Source organism: Heliangelus exortis, chromosome 2 (genome assembly GCF_036169615.1).
Source record: "Heliangelus exortis chromosome 2, bHelExo1.hap1, whole genome shotgun sequence".
In the NCBI taxonomy this organism is placed as follows: domain Eukaryota; kingdom Metazoa; phylum Chordata; class Aves; order Apodiformes; family Trochilidae; genus Heliangelus; species Heliangelus exortis.
In genome coordinates, this window is record NC_092423.1 from 4,848,869 (window position 1) to 4,866,703 (window position 17,835).

At 42.6% G+C, this 17,835-nt stretch overlaps 1 protein-coding gene across 3 annotated transcripts in view; it reads left to right on the plus strand.

Moving 5' to 3' along the window:
• Positions 1 to 17,835, plus strand: part of CRHR2 (corticotropin releasing hormone receptor 2) — a 144,497-nt gene that overhangs the window by 44,443 nt on the left and 82,219 nt on the right. The window contains exon 1 of one of the 3 annotated variants that reach the window (XM_071734609.1): positions 7,134 to 7,200. The exons of the other annotated variants lie outside the window; for them this stretch is intronic. Coding sequence (XP_071590710.1) covers positions 7,149 to 7,200 — 52 coding nt within the window. The 5' untranslated portion in view covers positions 7,134 to 7,148. Of the gene's footprint in view, positions 1 to 7,133; positions 7,201 to 17,835 lie in introns of those variants that run through there. 3 annotated transcript variants of the gene reach the window in all.

Consider the following 17,835-nt stretch of genomic DNA (forward strand, 5'->3'; position numbering starts at 1 on the left):
TCTGTTAATACTTTTTGGACCTTTCATTAAGAGATTTTAACATACTAGTTCCAAATCTGTGTACCTACCTCTTTGCCACTCATTTTTCCAGACTTCTTGCTGTGCTTTCAGCTGTGGGGAGATTTCATTCCATGTTTCACTCTGAACTATTACTCAGGTTTTAGTAGTCCTAATTTCCAGGTAGTGGTAATTTTTAGGGGTAGAATTCTCAATAAGTCCCATGAAAGAATGACCCTGGCTTTAACCTTAATTTTTTAACTTGCTGAAAGCAAATTTATTCTTCCCCCAGCTGCAGGTATTAAGGGTCAATTAATTAGGCAAAAGTTCTGTACATTTGCTTGCAAAACAAAACCTTCTCCCAGATTTGTTCTGAGGGACCATTTTCTATCATCCCTGACTCTGAGCAGAGTAAGGAGGTTATCTCAGAGGTTATCTCTGCAAGGTCAGTGCCTCAAACCCCATATTCTCTGAGTTTTTATTACTTTTCAATAAAAGAGGTGGGAAAATGCAAAGGGTTTTGCTGTCTTTGATTACAGCAGGTAGTCCATAACCTGTCTCATTTGAGATCAGAAGAAAATTTCTGAGAATTAAGGCAGATCAAACAGGAGCCAAGTGTATCAGGGTGGACCCTGAAAGAACAGCTGGAGAAAAGAGACCTCAAATAAGTTCTATTTAGGTTTTTTTTTTTTTCCATTTCCTTTTTGTTTGGTGTAGGATGTCAGTATTTCCACTGTGTTATTTTTCTTCTCCAAAAGAAAAGAGGAAAAAAAAAAGAAAGAAAAAAAAGGCAGTGTGGATGATTCCTTACTTATAAATACAGTGAGTGGAGAGAATTTAACTGCTTTTCCTGTGCATAGAAAGGAAAAAGAAACACTTGAATGCCTCATTTTATTTTGATAAATTCTGTTAATGCTTTGAGTATTTCATCAATGACCTGATTTAAAGTTCTTCCCTTCTCTCCTTCTCAGTGGTGGTTAATGTGCTTGTATCACAGTGCTACTAAACTTTCTTAAATTCATCAGTCTTAAGACAAATGCATATTAATTATCGACTGATAAAACATGTTACTGAGATGCTGAAACATGATTTTGTCAAAGTCTGGGGAAATGGGTGTTTTCCTCCTTTTAACATAAAATGTGAGTAGTCACAGTGAGAAAATGTGTGCCCTGAGGCCAGCACATGCTGGTGCCCAAGTGTGGTAGTGTATGTGGCTTGAAATATAGAAATAAAATATCTTGAAGCCTCACTGAGTGATTTTTCAGTTGATTTTGTATTCCTCCATGTGTGTAGTTCCTCCCAAGTTGTAGTGTAGAAAAGGAGGGACTATACTGGGATTTAAGTCAACTTGGAAAATCAGGAGATTTGGTGATTAAGGCTTGGAAAATCAGTAGGACAGCAGGTTGGGAGTTGAATACTGAAGTGCAGTCTTTTTTGTGATTTGAAAGAGGTGGCAATTACTGCATGTAAAACATGGCCAGAGGTTCAGAAGGCAAATTATTGATATGGTCTGACTGCTTTTGCTTGCATGATTCCAGCAAGTTAGTTTGTGGGCTGCCTAGAGGGTCATTTGGGACTCCATGTGCTTAAAAGTTAGGCTGTGCACCTTGTGCAGGTGATAAAACAAGCACAGACAGCTGATAAAAAATTGAAAATAGATCTTGCAAATTTCAGAGGTGGATAATCCAAAGTGAAAATCTGATCAGGAGTTGGATTGGATCAACGTAAGGTTTTGGCTTAGGACATGTAGGGTGGCTTTGCTCTGTTTTGTTTTGCATACTGGTGAGGAAAAGGGAGAAATGTTGGTGTGTAATATTGCTTGGAATTGGTTTTGAGAGCTAAATCAGACAAGTTTAGAAAAAGCACTGTGCAATGCCTTTCATCTACTAGGGATTTATCTCATTCAAGGTAGTAACTCTGCTATTCATTATACTGTCATGGATCCTGTGTTTGTGAGCTGATACCTTTTAAGAACTATAGCAAACCTTTAGTTTATATGTTTAGTTTAGTTTTATATCACTGTGAGTATATTTCTCATTCTTAACTGTATAAAATTTGGGATCAATTTCAGTGATTTTTTGCTGTTGTTGTTTTTAGAAATGAAGCTCACAAAGATTCTCAGTTCCTACCAGTTTCATAAAGGTAGCTCATCAGCTGAAGAGAATGAACCCAATAGCTGTCCTTATAAAAAAAAAGCTTTTCTGTTAGAGACAGTAGAAAAATCCAGCCTGAAAAGTGGCCAAAATGTATTAAAAAAAAAAAACCAAAAAACAGCAAACTTTCAACCAGACTTAGTCAAGCCCAAGATGCTGATCCATGGCAAACCAGGCTGCCCAGCCAGTGGTACTCATGGGGCTGTTGTTGTTTCTGCATGTAGGATATGGAATACAAGACAAAATGCAACAAGTAGGTTGCTGCATGACTCAGCTCATCAAAGGCTTTGGATGGACCTACCCTGGCTTGGTAGTGATGTTGTCAGCTCTGATATTTGCTCTGTCTAACTCAGAATCCCAAAATTCTTGGATGGGGAATGCTACCAAACCCTGCAATGTGCCAGCAAAATTTAAGGAAAGAGTGTTTAAGGCAAAGAACTTAAGGATAGGAACTGGTGTATAAAAAAATCCCTTCTTGTTTGCCACCATAGAATAATCTGTTTGCATAAAATATTTCCATTCCAACTGAAACAAATTCCCGTGGTGATTTTGTGCCTCTGTGTTTCTGTGTCTCTTGGGAACGGCTGAGTGACTCAGATAAGTTTCAGCTGGCTTCATAAAACAAAGTCTGCCAGTCTCTGAGTATTTTTCAACTCTGACACTTTGTTATTTTGGTGATATTTTTTCTTCTCCCTATTTATTTAGCAAATAAAGTTGTGCTGACCGGATAAAAAATCTGGTTACCCTGCAGTATGATTTGTGTCAAAATGTTCTTTGACCAAGGCTCTGAAAATCATGTCATCCACTTACAATTTTGCACAATTGCAGCAAAGCTTGTGCATTATTATTAAAGGAAAATTTTAAAAGGGGGAAAATACATGTGTTGGTGCAGTATGTAGCTGTGCACTTGCCTCTGCTCAGGATCTATATTTAGCTGGAGATGACAATATCATTGCTGCCCTCTAGATGCATTTATGCTTTGACAATGTGAAGCTTTTATTCTTGTTTTAGGAAACAGGTTCATTCATTTATTAGGATATCCTGAAGCTTGATTAATTCAGCAAATGGGCAGTAATGAGGCTGCCTTTGTTGCTTGCAAAAATGTGATCATACATGAAAGTACTTCCAGCTTGGTATAGGCTAAAGTGTGTCTGCTTCAGCTCTTTCCCTCCAAATTGCCTTGTGCAGTGACAACATCCAGGATTAGATGTTCATCTGATGGAGAGGAAGTGTTGGCTCTTGTAGCCTTAGCTGCCTGTCTCATTTCAGCTTTTCTACACCAGCCAGTGCAGTGGAGGGATGCTCTGTAGCAGGATCTGCCCATCAGGGACTGGGCAGCTGGGTCTGTGCTGCTTGGAGGCAGAAGTAGAAGCATTGGAAAGCTTCTGGCTTGCAGATTGAGACCCCCAGGTATTTACAAGTAGGTATCAATTTAAGTATCTCAACTGTGATCCAGATCAGAGGAGCTCTGATTGATACAGAGAATGAAGCCTGAAATGTTACTCAGCTCAGCCTGAGTTTGAGCCTCCTCAGCTCCTGAGTTTTGGAGCCCATGCAGAAGTGCTGGAGCCATTTGATAGATATCCAGGGATATTTTGCCTGGTATCAGATTCAGAGGGCCCAGGCCTTGTATAGGTTTTTGTTTTCCAGACCACGTGGGTGTTGCAGATACTCTAAGAAAAATAATGTGATGTTTAGGCAGCTGAATTTATCCCTGGGTGTCTCTTGAGCTGAACTGAACCCACACCTGCAGCCTGATGCTGGGAAGTCAGACTGCTTTTGTGATCAATAGGAACAAAAGGTCTCTACATCTCTAATTCTCTTTCTGCAAATCCTCCCCTCTCTCTCTCTCAGCACAGGAAAGCTCTTTGACTGAGAAAGCCACTTCAGATGAGTGTTTTGGGTATTGGAAAAAGCATCCTCATCTTCTCCAGGGACTCTGCAGCCCAAAACAGGCACACAGCACTCCTAACCTTGCTTTGATGGAGATTTGGGTCCCTCCTTGCTTACTGCTTGTTCTGAGGGTCTGTGCACCATGGTGTGTGCATCATAACCTGGGGCACATCAAGAACAGCAGAGCTGGTTGGTCAAGAGAGGTGGCCCCACCTGGAGAACCATGGGCGTTTTTGGGTTCAGCTGAGGTCACTTGGTTTGTCCAGTTTTGCTAAGAGAAGGATGAGGGGATGCAGTCCATTGCATCTGATGTCCTCAAGGGGGACAGTGGGGTGGGCAGTACTGCTGTCCTCTCCCTGATGACCAGGAGTAGGACATGGAGAAGCTCAGATTTGACATGAGGAAAAGGTTCTTCACTGAGGAGGTGGTCAGTCAAGGTGAGTGGAACAGGCTCCCCAAGAAAGTGGTCATGGCATGAAGCCTGTCAGAGCTCAAGAAGCATCTGGATGATGCTCTTAGTTACATGGTTTACTTTTAGGCAGTCCTGCAGAAAGCAAGGACTCAATGATCTTTATGGGTCCCGTTCCAACTTGAGATATTCTGTAAATCTATGATTTTAGGATTTGTTGGTGGCTGTGTAAACAGCTGTCTTGTTGAGAATGATTTGGAGGGGGTTGGTGACTTAGCAACTAGGTTGTTGTTCATATGAATGAACTTGGGAGCAAGATCCACTGGCACAAGTGTCACAGTTGTACCTATTGACATGGTCTGTTCCACAATGAAAGAAAAATTCCTGCAGTTCTCCATTGTCTCATCTTGAACAGAGACAATAACTTTTTGTGTGCTGAAGGAAGGGTCAAGAAGTGAATTATTAGCTCTTCTGTTTTGCATCCCCTCTTTTTTGAAAGGGATTAGAGAAGTGATGTAATTTTTAGGAGAGAAAAAGAGGTAATTGTCATAGGTAAACAGCAGTTCTTCTATCATGTTCTAACCTCTGCTTCTTTTCTTTCTGATGAATTATTGTTCAAAGTTCTTCTGGAATGGTGGATTCAGCTTCCATATAAAACATGACCCTTGCTTGCAAATCCTGGGTCACAGAGCCATGTTCTTACTATATGGGTAAAACCTGCCTGATGGTTACTGGAATGAGCACTGTGCTAACTCAATTAACATTTTAAGTTATGTTTTATCTAGTGCATATTGAGCACTTTTGATGATCACATTCACAGGACTTTTTCCTCAGAGGTTATTGGATTTCTAACAGGAGCATTTTTGGAACCTAAGTCCTTTAGTAAAAGACAGCAACCCTTTATGCTCTGGTGGCCTTTCATCTTTTTTGGAGATAGAGAAACAAAATGCTCACCATCTCAGCCTTGTAAGCCTGAGTGGAATTGCAGCTGGATGCAGGGAGGAGATGCAGGTGAGGTGTGGGCTGGAGAGGAGGAGAAGGTGAGAGGAAGCATCCCAGCCCAAGAGGCAGCAGATGCCAAGCAGTTCTAGTGCATTGCCATTGGGACTGAAGGGCTCTTTAGATATTTAAACCACATTTCCAAAAGAAGAGTTTCAAAGATCAAATAAACATCTTTCTCTTTTTTCTAGGCAGTGCATGTGTGTTTGCAGGCTCAGGAAAGTACTACAGAGCCCTAAAGCTGCTCCCACCTCCTCCTTCTTCTGTAACCTTGTTAGACGTCCAGAAGGCTTTTATTTCACTGAACTCTTTAATTATAGGAGGCTTGGGATAAGAAGGGATGTTTTGTAGCCAATTTTTATTATGGACTCTTTTAAAAAAAGGCTGTAAAACAAAAAGAACAGAGTCTCCAGCCTTGCAGAAGCCAAGTTTTAGCCACCCTGGGGTGACCAACACAGTATTTGTCAGCTAGGGAGTCAGGAGTACAAGAAAGCTAAAGGAAGGAGAAAAATGAAAAACAAAACAAACATGACACAAGAAAAAGAAGGCTGGAACTGGAATTCTGGGGGAGGGACTAAAACGTAATTTTTAAGCTCATAAAGCTTCTCTCTGAGGAGACTAAATCTGCAGTTGATTAAATCAGTTTGACTGCAAGAGTGTTGTATCCAGATTAAGATTTCAACCATCTTTGTGCATTTTCTCTTGGTAGTTTAGGTTGAATTCTTCCAGAAACACAGCAGTAGGAGGCTCTCAATTTCAGTGCATGCACACATGGGAGAGCCTTTACTTTTTTCCCTCAAATGTTTCTTTTTCTTGTCTTTCCACTCTGAAGCATAATTTATAGTAGGAAATCACTCCCATTTTGGAAGAAGAGCGTTGAAAACAGTGTTTAAAAGGAGGAATGAAAACAACCCATTTTTTTTTCTCCTCCTGTTATCCCATGAAATGTGATTTCTTCATTCTGCACAGAATAGAAGTTAATTGCATGTAGTTAAATAAGAAGATTGTTAATGTTAGTTCATTCATGTTCAGGGACCTCCTCTCCAGCTGATTAAACACTGATTAGTATTTTTGTTCTTCACTACTAAGCTGAGGTGGCTTTCCTATGATCCTTTTGTTTCTGATTGGGATTCTCAGAGGATCAGCAAGCAAAGGGTCGTCCACATTATTTTTGGAGGCTCCTGTGACTCCTTCCCTAAGGAACTGCACCATCCACCTCTTTGTCACTTCCATCAGAGGGACAATGTGCCTTTACCCAAGGTGACAGCAAGTACCAGCTGGCAAACAGCTGGACTGAGGTGCAGTTTCTTCCCACAAGTTAGGAATTAGATTAAACTTGCAAAATCTGGAGCCAGGGGAGGAGTGGAAGAGGGGGGGTCTCAGCAACATATGGGGGAGGGAAAGATTCAAACGAGTTCCAAAGGGAGCCAGAGCAGGAAATCCTCATCTTGCAGTGTCAAAATGAGAGGAAAAAAAAAATCTCACCCAGCTACATCGAGTGTGGTGACTTTTGTAGATGTGGGATTTCTTTTTCTGTTGTGCCCTGTGCCCAGCAAAGCTGTAGAGGGATGAGGTCTGGAACCCTGCTGCAAAAGGTGGAGTCCAGCTCGATGGACACTAGAACCTGTCTGCAACTCACTGGGTTTCAGACTCTGTTTTTATTGTCACAAAAGCTTCGGGAGGGTGTCACGGGAGGGATGGTCACTCGTAATTCCTCCTCTCAGCCACAGGGTGTCACTTCAAGTGCAGGTAAAGCGAGTGTCCACGGGCATCTGCACTGGGGGCTGGAAATGATGGATGGGGTGAAAGGTTCCCCATCCTGCTGGGTGACAAAATAGATCCACTGACCTGCCCTGGGGACAAGAAGAGAATGGAAGAGGAGGTGGAGGATGTTCTGGAAGGAATTGGGCTGGTGAGGCCACACCTCGAGTCCTGTGACGAGTTCTGGGCCCCTCAGCTCAGGAAGGAGATTGAGGTGCTGGAGCAGGTCCAGAGAAGAGCAAGGAGGCTGGGAAGGGATCCAGCACAAGTCCTGTGAGGAAGGGCTGAGGGAGCTGGGGGTGTTGAGGCTGGAGAAGAGGAGGCTCAGGGGAGACCTCATCACTCTCTACAACTCCCTGAAAGGAGGTTGGAGCCAGGGGGGGGTTGGGCTCTTTTCCCAGGCAACTCTCAGCAAGACAAGAGGGCACAAGAGGTCTCAAGTTGTGCCAGGGGAGGTTTAGGTTGGACATTAGAAAGAATTTCTTTACTGAGAGGGTGATCAGGCATTGGAATGGGCTGCCCAGGGAAGTGGTGGATTCTCCATCCCTGGAGATATTTAAAAAGAGCCTGGATGTGGATCAAGGGTTGGACTTGATGATCTCTGAGGTCCCCTCCAACCCAGCCAATTCTATGATTCTATGGATTCTGCTCCTCCCTGTCTTTCTGGAGCACTTGCTTGAGAGCAGCTCCCTGGCTGGTGGTTGGTGGGGGTTTCACCAGGGCTGCTCTGAAGAGCTAAAGGAAGGAAGTGCTGAGCATTATTCCCAAGCAGGTGTGTGTTAGGTTAGAAGGTGTGGAGCAATGCAAAGCACAGTGTAACCATTCAGCATCTCCATCCAAGAAGCTGAAGCAACAAGAGCTTGCATTTGGAGCATCCAGGGATTCCTCCCTGCTATAAACACCATGTTCATTGTTGTCCTGCTTCCTATTTCACCAACCTGGCCTCTCCTGCATGAGGGGTTTCCCATGGCAGGGAGCGTTAGATCCTCCCTGTGGATCTCAGGTACCTGACAGTTGCTCTGGGTGCTCCAACTTAATGAGAAGAACAAATAAATTAACAGTTGGACAGTGTTGGACAACACCTTCCTCAGCTGTGACTTCTGAACTTGCCTGTTGCTCATGGGCAGGGTGTTCTGCAGGTTCGTTGGCTGGATGTAGGTTCTTTGTATTTTCCTCTCTGTGCTTCAGTGACGTGGAAATGTCTTTGCTGTGCATGTAATGATGAACCTTTGCAATTTCTGTGGCTTGGAAGAATGGTACTTCAGGCTGGGTCCTGGTCCCCGTGAAGTTCTCAGACATTGAAAGTCATGCAAGGCTTTGCTTATGGTCTCTTGTCCTGTGAAAGGGGAATTCTCACTAAGTTTTGGACCCCAACATTGTTTGTGACTTGACAACCAGCTCAGAGTAACCACTCTTAGTAGCTTAGGAAAGGAGTGAGAAATGTAATTTCCCTTAGAAATTGGAGCAGAATGGATTTTTAGGAGATGTTTCCTTTGTCAGTGCAGTTTCATTCCTCTCAGAGGTTATTCCTGAGGTTTGTAGTTGGTAGCTCTTGGGACAAATTCATAAAATCAATAAAACTCAGATTGCTTTATGCTTTCTCTGCAGTGCTGGGAATAACAGAGGGACAGATGCTGCTCCATATGAAAAGGAACCCATTGCAGTCAGAAGGAAATTATAAGAACAGAAACTCCATGTTTAAAAAAAAAAAACAAACCACATAAAAAACTTCCCCAGATCTCTGAAAGAGTTTTCCCTGGGAAAACAGGAGAATAAAGAGCCATTCCCAAAGTGGTTGCATCTTCCCAAACCCCTGGCTGTTGCAAAGCACTATACATTGATATGAGAATTAATGCAGTTCCTTATCCTCCTGAGTCAGCCAAGGAGCAAAATAGAGATTGGGAAAACAGAAAATTTGTCATGGAAATGAGACAAACAACAAAACCAGGAAATTACTTTGCTAGTGCATCATCACCTTTTTAACTAAACTTAGATGCAAACCCCTGGTGATTCTTTTTTCTCGCTGCTAAGAATTTTAATTTAACCTAATTATGGCTGCATTATGCCAGTAATACCTGAAACAGAGCATTTGTGTATTTCAAAGTACATGAGAAGTCATTACTGCTTTTAACTCCAGCAGCTGAAGCAGAGTTCTCAAGGCTTCTGGATGTTCTGAGCTGTGCTTGGGCAGAGGGGCAGCTTGTTGCTGGAAATGGATTTTTAGGGATCACAAACCAGGAATACCCTCTCCTTTTCCAAGAAAATAGAGTAAAAAGGCAGGGGGGATGATGGAAAGCAGGGGCTCTTCAGAGTGACATCCCAATGTTAGCCTTCCACAAACAAAGCACTCAGTAGGTTCCTCTCTCATAGTTTATCCTTGAGCTCCAGAGGGAGAGAGAGGAGAGAAATACCCCTAACTTGGGAAGCTCTTTTCTTCAGGAGCTTATTTTGCTGTTCTGAGGGCTCCTTGCCTCAGAAGGAGGGAAGTTGCAAGGACTTGCACAGTCAAGCATCTGTCCTTTAGTGGCATGGGGTGTATGGAGCCAGGTAGCACTGCCACCAGATCACAAGACCTCTGTAGAATGAACTCCCTTTCATTCTTCCTTGTCAGCACTTTATGCTGAAAAAAACCAGGTTCCCAAAGGGCCACGTTTGGTTCATTTTGGTCGTTGAATCTGATCTTCTGATTTTCCCACTTCACAAAAACCTCATGTATAAACTCAACCACTTGGCCCATCTCTGAGCCAGTATTTACTAAATGTCTCCCTTTCTCTAGGCCTCTCTAAAAATGAACATTTCCTCCTGTCATCTGACAGCACTGTTCCAAAGCTGCCTGTAGCTAAGGAAGCCTTCTTTGCAGCACTAAAATAAGAAGAGTTTTGGGTTGTTATGCTTAAGAAGTGATAGAACAAACTACTCCTTGGATTTGAGTTCTCTTTCAAAGTCAGTCTCAAAAAGGACAGGGATTTATGGTGGTACATTCATTGCTTTGCCCAGTTCAGGGGAGGAAAGCTGTAGCAGGATGAATGCTGAGTGTTGCTGCTGGTTTTATTCTTTCTTGGGGGAGTTAAAGATCACCAGCAAATTTTTATCTTGTATTTAAGTCATCCCTACCCACCTACAAACCCGTTCTCAGCCTTGCCTTGTCCTTTTCATCCTAACCTGTTTTTAATCCCTTCATCTCTCCTGTATTCACTGGCTGTTTGTCCTCTAACATTAATTCTGGCAATAATAATAATAGTAATTTTAGTCTTACACAAACACTTTGTTTTATTCCTTCAGTGAATGCTGAAAGGGGTCATAGTGGTACGTTTCAGTTTACAGTGTCATTGGAGTCTGTAAAATGCTCTCCTTTAACTAAAATATGATAAAGAAGAGTTGGAATTTTCATCAAATGGGTGTAAAGTATTTGTTAGAGATCTTTATTTTACTCATTTTCTGTTAGATCTGAGCTGCAGATCCACGACTGGGTTACTGTGATTTCAACACAGTCAAGCAGAGGTGGAACACCCAACCACACTCCTTCCAATTCCAGGGCCTCAGGAGAATTTGTGTTGTTATTTTTCCATCATTTATTCAGCTGGTTAACTAACTGCATGTCTCTTGTCTGCCTTCAATGCATTTCCACTTCTATCAAAACCCCAGTACCATTTTCCCATCCCTCCCAGTAATCTGAAGAGGCAGAGAAAGGACTGAGCACAGGGAGTCACCGATGCTCTGGGACCAGGTGGAAATCTGTGTGTGCACCCAGCTTCTGGGCTAAATCCACCTTCTGAAATCTCAGGGAAAGAACTTGATTTCTCTGTGGTCAGTCAGTTATGTGTACAAGCCCTGAAGTTGATGAGCAGCTTTAAAGCTTGTCTCTGGTTTTACTGGTGCACTCTGGAAACAAAAACTTACTGGTGAATCTGAATGCTGAGTTGAGGAAATCCTGGCTTTGCTTGCTGCAAATAAACCCGGTGTGGCAGCACAACATGCTGCAAGTTGGATGAACTCTGCTGCTCCTTCTAACCAGCTTTCCATGGTTTTGTGATATCCCTACAGATTTCCAATGGATCCTTCAGTGGTCTTTATCATCAATCTTTGCTCTTCATGGACACCTCTAACATGGCTTTTGGGGTGGGGGGGCATTTGGTTTTTAGGACAGTGGAGCAACAAGCAGAGTATGAAGAATTTTTATTAAATGTTGTGCAGTGAGAACAGTCTCAGCCTTTGGGTTCCATGTACTTATTGGTGTGTGATGTATACTTCTTCTATCCCATTTTCATAGAATCATAGAATTGGCTGGGTTGGAAGGGACCTCAGAGATCATCATGTCCAACCCTTGATCCACTCCCGCTGCAGTTCCCAGCCCATGGCACTGAGTGCCACATCCAGGCTCTTTTGAAATATCTCCAGGGATGGAGAATCCACCACTTCCCTGGGCAGCCCATTCCAATGCTTGATCAGTTCATCCTTTGCCTGGAATCAAGTGAGCCTTACAGGGCTCTTGACCTCTGTCTGGTTGCTGTGTTACCTTAATGAAAATCAGCTGGAAAAGGCAGGGCTAATTGCTGTGATTTAATCCTGAAATGCTGGTGACTCATTGAGGGCTCATTCAGAAAAGCAGCTGCTCAAGGAGCAAGGACCAGGTAAAAATAGCTTTCTTCAGAGGAAGTTAAGCAGTGGAAGTCTTGGAAGTTGAAAATATCCAGGGCCTGAGTGTTTCATCCTGCTTGCTGGAAGCTGCAGCTCTGGCTTTGGTAGCCACATCCTCTTCTGCCTCAGGGAAAGAGGCATCAGCCTTCTGTTCAGCTCTTAGAAGGGAGCAGCAGTGACTTGATTCAGATGTCACTGAAAAGCCTGGAGTTTGCATGCAAGAAGGGAGCCCAGCACACCTGTTAGATGAGACTTTTTGAGGCCATCTGGGGAATATGGAGATCTCTTCCTAGAATTAAGGAGTTTTTCATCTCCCTAGGACTGACTGGCTTTTACTGCTAATTTCTTTCCCTTCTGCAAAAGGGAAGAAATTGCACAAGGTTGCAAGAAGAGTGGAAATATGAAGAAAAAAAGGATAGAAGAGCATCGCATCAACCAAGGAGACTGGGAATAGAGAGGGAAGTTACTGGTTGAGGTGAAAGTGAACAGATAGGCAGAAATCTTGTGCTGCAATAGAACATGAATTGTGGGGATGTGTAAGAGTGGAGCTCCTGCAGGGGACTTTGATGAATGGGTAAAGTGATTTAAAATGTAGAAATGCCATTTTGCACAAGTAAGACTTGGCAGTGAGAAGCAACAACCAGCTCCTAGACTATTAAGGACAAAAGTGTTGTGAGGTTGATGGAAAGAAGGCAGAACAGGACCCAGGGGAGGAATGGCTCAGATGTTGGGTCTCTCAAAGAGTGCATGGGCCCTGACAGAGGGATGGGCAAACATTGGGAGACACAGAAAGAATTTGTAGGGAAGAGCTTGGAGTGCCATGCAAAGTGGCTGCCAGCTGTGAAACAGCAAGCAAAAAATTGGAGTTGCCAGCCCAAAGAGCAGCAGGTGAGAGAAGGGAATTGTTGCTTCAATAGCAGATAGAGAGGATAAGTGTGGAGAATAAATGTGGTATGAGCTGTACAGCATCCAAGGCAGGCAGCAGAGAATAAGAGATGCACTTGCAGACAGCAGTGCTACCAGAGTCTCTGTGCAAATTAAAACCTCACAAAAAATAATCAGAGCAAACATATCTGTCTTGTAAATTAAAAAGTGATGTGGAGCTTGATTTTTAGTATATTTGCCTAGGTATTTTCTCTATTTGCATGCTCCTGTGGGAAGTCATGTTCATAAAGTGGTTTCCTTCATGATCTTTTCTTGGTGTCTCTCCTCTGGCTTTCTTGTCACCTGAACTGCTGGGCAGGTGAGTGACAGGACCAAAATTTCACATTAGAAAAAGATTTGGTTTTGACTGTGATGTCCTGAAGGAGCAGCTTTCAATGTGAATGCAGTGACTTGCCTGACCATGGCTTGGACTCATCCATCTGGGACCTGTGGCATTTTCTGGTCCCCTGCTGCTGTCAAAAGGGTGTTTGTGGCTGTGCCAGTTTGAAAGGGACTGCACTAGGGTGGCTTCACACAGAATGCAGCTTGTAGCTGTCAGAACAGACAGCAAAGGAGACCTATTTCATACCCTGCAGCTGACCTCAGGCAAGACCTTCAGTCTCCCATCCTTCAGTTTTGCCCTTTGTAAAGTAACACCAATAAATCAGGAACTCTGAAGCCTTCCAAGTTCTCTCCTGCTTTTCTGGTTTAGTGTGCACGAAGCTCCCTGGTAATGTGTCACCTCTATTCCTCACTGTCATTAATTTATTTGAGGCTGAGCAGGAGAGCTTTGAGGACAGAACCTGTGTTTTGCAGTCACTTAAATATTTTCATAAGGAGACTTTCAGGCATACGAATTGCTAAGCAGGCAGTCGAGTTTCAGTATGTTAATATTATTACCTCTTTGAGCAAGAAAATCTTCTATTCTCAACACAAAAATGTGTCCCCAATCCAAGGGGAAAGCATCCTCTTGTAGGATCTGGGAAAACTGAGGTTATTGTAATTAACATCTTCAGAGCTGCAATAAAATCCATGAGTTTGGACGACTCTGCATAAGTGATGGCTGCAGTTAGTGATACATTTATGTGTTTAACCAGCTATTTTCTCAGTATGTCTTGATTTTCTTGCTTTATTGTGTTGGTGCAGATCTGGTCCTCTGTAGCACCTGCAATTTTTTTCTGTGCCAGAGGAAATGCTCAGTTATCAAATTCACACTTAGTCAGCTATTCAGTGCTCCCCTCTGCAATGCAGAGTTGTTTCCTAGGCTACATTTGGTAGTATAATAATAATAATACATATTCTGTTGTCAGATAGCCCACCCAGTGGATTTTGCCTCATTCCTTGATCCAGGGAAGATAAATTATTGCACTCCCCTGCTTTATCAGTGGAGATTTTCTTTTTCTTCCATAAGCTGAGTTTAGTTTTTCAATTTTGGTTTTCTGAAAACACACTTCAAAATATCTCATGCAATGCTGTAGCACAACTGAAGAAAAGGAATTCAGGCTCTCAGGAGATGATGTGAGAAAGACTATTTTAGAAGAAAACAGCCTTTTGACAGGCTCTGCATTGCCTTTTCATGCTAAAACCAAAGGAACAGTGCATTGATTCTCAGGTTTGCTCCCTGTTTGATATCAGCCTCATGGATGCAATTGCAGCTCTGTGAGCAGGGCCTGTGTGTGATAAATTGTCAGCAGGGTCTGGGCAGCCAGCAAGCTGAACAAATTGCAGAATCCCAGGAACAGAATTAGCAGAGTTGGAAGGGATCTCTAGATCCCAGTAAAGCACCCAGAGCACATCACACAGGACTGCACGCAGGTGGGGTTTGAGTATCTCCAGAGAAGGGGACTCCACAACCTTCCTGGGCAGCCTGTGCCTTGTCACCCTCATAGGTTCATATTTATATTTATATTTATATTTATACCTATATTTATACATATATTTATACCTATATTTATACCTATATTTATAGTGGTTATGTTTGTATTTATTTATATTTATATTTAGGTTTTTCTTATATTTAAATGGAACTTCCTATGTTCCAGCTTGTGCCTTTTCCCCCTCGTACTGTCACTGGGAACTACTCAGAAGATCCTGGCTCCCACCCTTTAGGTACTTGTAGACATTAATAAGTTCTTCCCTCAGCCTTCTCCAGGCTAAAGATTCCCAGCTCTCTCAGCCTTTCCTGAGATGCTCCAATCCTCCAGTCATTTTTGTTGCCCTGTACTGGACTCTCCAGCAGTTCCCCATCTCTCTTGAGTCAGGAGCCCAGGACTGGATGCAGAATTCCAACTGTGGCCTCACCAGGGCAGTGTAAAGGTGGAAAAAGGTGGAAAGGTGCCTACTGGGCACCTCTTGTTTGTGCAACCCAGGATTCCAATGATCTTCCTGGCAAGAAGAGCACACTGCTGGCTTATGGATAATTTATTATCTGTCAGGACCTCCAGATCCTCCTCTTCCCAGCAGGTCCATCCCTAACCTGTATTGGTGCTCGGGGTTTATCCTCCCCCCAAAATTAAAAATGATATTCAAATCAAATAGTCAAATTAAGTGATAATCAAGCCAGCAGCTTACCACTAGGTTAAGGGAAGTGTACAATCAGGGTTTCTACTTAAACAAGTAAAAAAGAGAAGGAGAAACAAAACTGCTACCAAAGCTATGGATCTGCATAGTCTAATACAGAAGCTGAGGATGTTGTCTCAAACTCTTCATTTCACGCCCTAACTCACAGATATTAATTTGTTTATGAGTCAGTTTCTGCTTAGCTGCAGTATACAGCAGCTATTTCCTATAGATCAGTAGGATTTATAGGAATAGCCTCTACTCAATGACCATCTCATTTCTGTGCTCTGGGACAAGGCAGACAGAGCCCCACAGTTCTCCAGTTGCAATCCTTCCTTGTGGATGGATGGATGGATGCTGTTAACTTTCCCCTCTGTTCAACCTTCCCATTGCCAGCAATGACTGAGCTGAGCTAATTACACAGATTATACAATTTTGCTCTATGTAATACATATAATTTTGTAAGGAAGGAGTACCACTGGGTAGGAACAATTCACACCAACCTGCCTTTGACTACAAGGGTCTGGCAGGAAGCTTTGCAGGAGGAACTTTGCATAAAAGATTTAATAAGAGTCAAATCAATGATGGGGAAGAAGATCTCGAGACATTACTGTATTCTTTTGGAAGTGCTAATATATCCACAAAAATGTTTTTTAATAAGGAGGTCTCAGCTTCAGTATTAACACACGTCTTGAATACTCAGATGAATCTCATGAATTCATGCAAATGTAAAGGATGCTTTGCAGGCTTAGTAGAATTTTTTTTTTCTTTTTTTTTTTTTTTTTCTTTTGCAAGATCAGGCAAGAGATCATTTTTGTGTGTTGTTGTAGAATGTTCTTGTTCACTCCTTCCTGGCTGGACCAGATTATTGGTGATTGCTGATAGTAAATGTTACCTTCATTTTGCTTGCATTTTTGGGGTGCTGAGCACCAAATCTTTTGGTAGGCTCCAGACAACGCCTGGAAAATATGTGCTACCCCAGGCAGCTTCTAGGAGGTTCTAGAAGACTCAGAAGTCTCAGAGAGGCAAGAAAAGAGGTGTACTTGGCTTACATGACAGCATTTTGATAACAGAAGAGCTTCCCCATGCTGGACTGAGCCACTTAGCTCTTTGTTAATTAAACTTACTTCATCTTGCCCTATGAATTTTTCATCTTATTTTACCCCACTGTCCTGATGAGGAGAAGCAGCATGAGTGATCTGGTGGGCACCTGGCAGCCAGCCAAGGTCAACTCACCCCAGATGGATATGAAATAAATGCAGCAAAATTAATCCTGACTCCTTTTTTATTTTTTTTCCCCTCAAAATTCTTACAACTTGGGAACATGGCCAAGGGGACTGGATGCTACAGAGCACAGGCTGGGTTATTCTAGAAAAGTGCTTCCAGAAAGATAATTTTGGGGCATTTGAATGGAATTTTAAGACTGAAATTTATATGCAGTGTACCCCAGCTGACAATACTTAGTGGTATGTCCTACCTTGAGTATGGAAGAAGAACTGGTATTTCTCTGAAGACTTAAGAAATTGGGTCTGTCCAAATCAAAGCTGTAACAGAACATCTGTTTCTGGTGCTCTAACCCAGCTGGAACTAAAAGACAGAGATGTCACTGCTTGCATGAGCTACTGCCCAGTTTGGGATGGTGAAGCTCCAGTTCCACTGCCCAGTTTGGGATGGGGAAGTTCCCATCACTTCTCTGTAATTACTCCCTACATCCATGATTCTCATGTAGCTGTTTTGGGGATCTCGGGGTGTATTTTAAGCCAGATGTAAATGTTCTAAATTCAACACATGGTCTACAGCTAAATACGCATTTTTTTGGTTTCAGAAAAAAAATGAGGGGCCAGTGTGCTGACTGAAAGACATTTTTATCTTGAAACAACTTAGTGAAGTCATATGGAGAAATCCTCTCTGCATGTAGCACACATCTTTTCCCAATATAGACACCAGACTAAATTGATTTGTTTTGGGTTGTTTTTTGGTTTTTTTTTACCTGAAGTTCTAGGTTTGTTATCTTACTTCAAAGGATTTCAAAATTGATTCTTTGTTGAAACAAAGTCCCTGTTCTGCGAGTTTAAGAATTCTGAGGTTCTTTAATTCCTTACAAACACTTTTAAGCTTTCCTGGAGGTTCTGATATCTTTAACATGGTCTTTAAAATTCTACAGGACTGTGAAAGCAAAATGTTTCTACCTCCACTGCACCAGCTCCAAAATGAGCCTCACTTTCCAAGCTGGTGCCTTCAGCTGATTGCCAAGGAACCACCCCAGGGCACCTTTTGTTCTGTGACTGCCCTGTGTTCAGCAGATCTCAAGGGAAATAACTTTCCACTCTTTCAGCAGCATTTGTGAATCCATTTCCCTCCCAGTTATCAAGGGAAAGTTGTGTTTGTACACTGCTCTTTCACATACTGGAAAGGGCATGGTGGGGAAGCTCTTGCTCTTCAGGTTTTTTCCTGAATTTTTTTTTCTACCAAAAAAGGATTACTCTAAACTCACTCTGGATG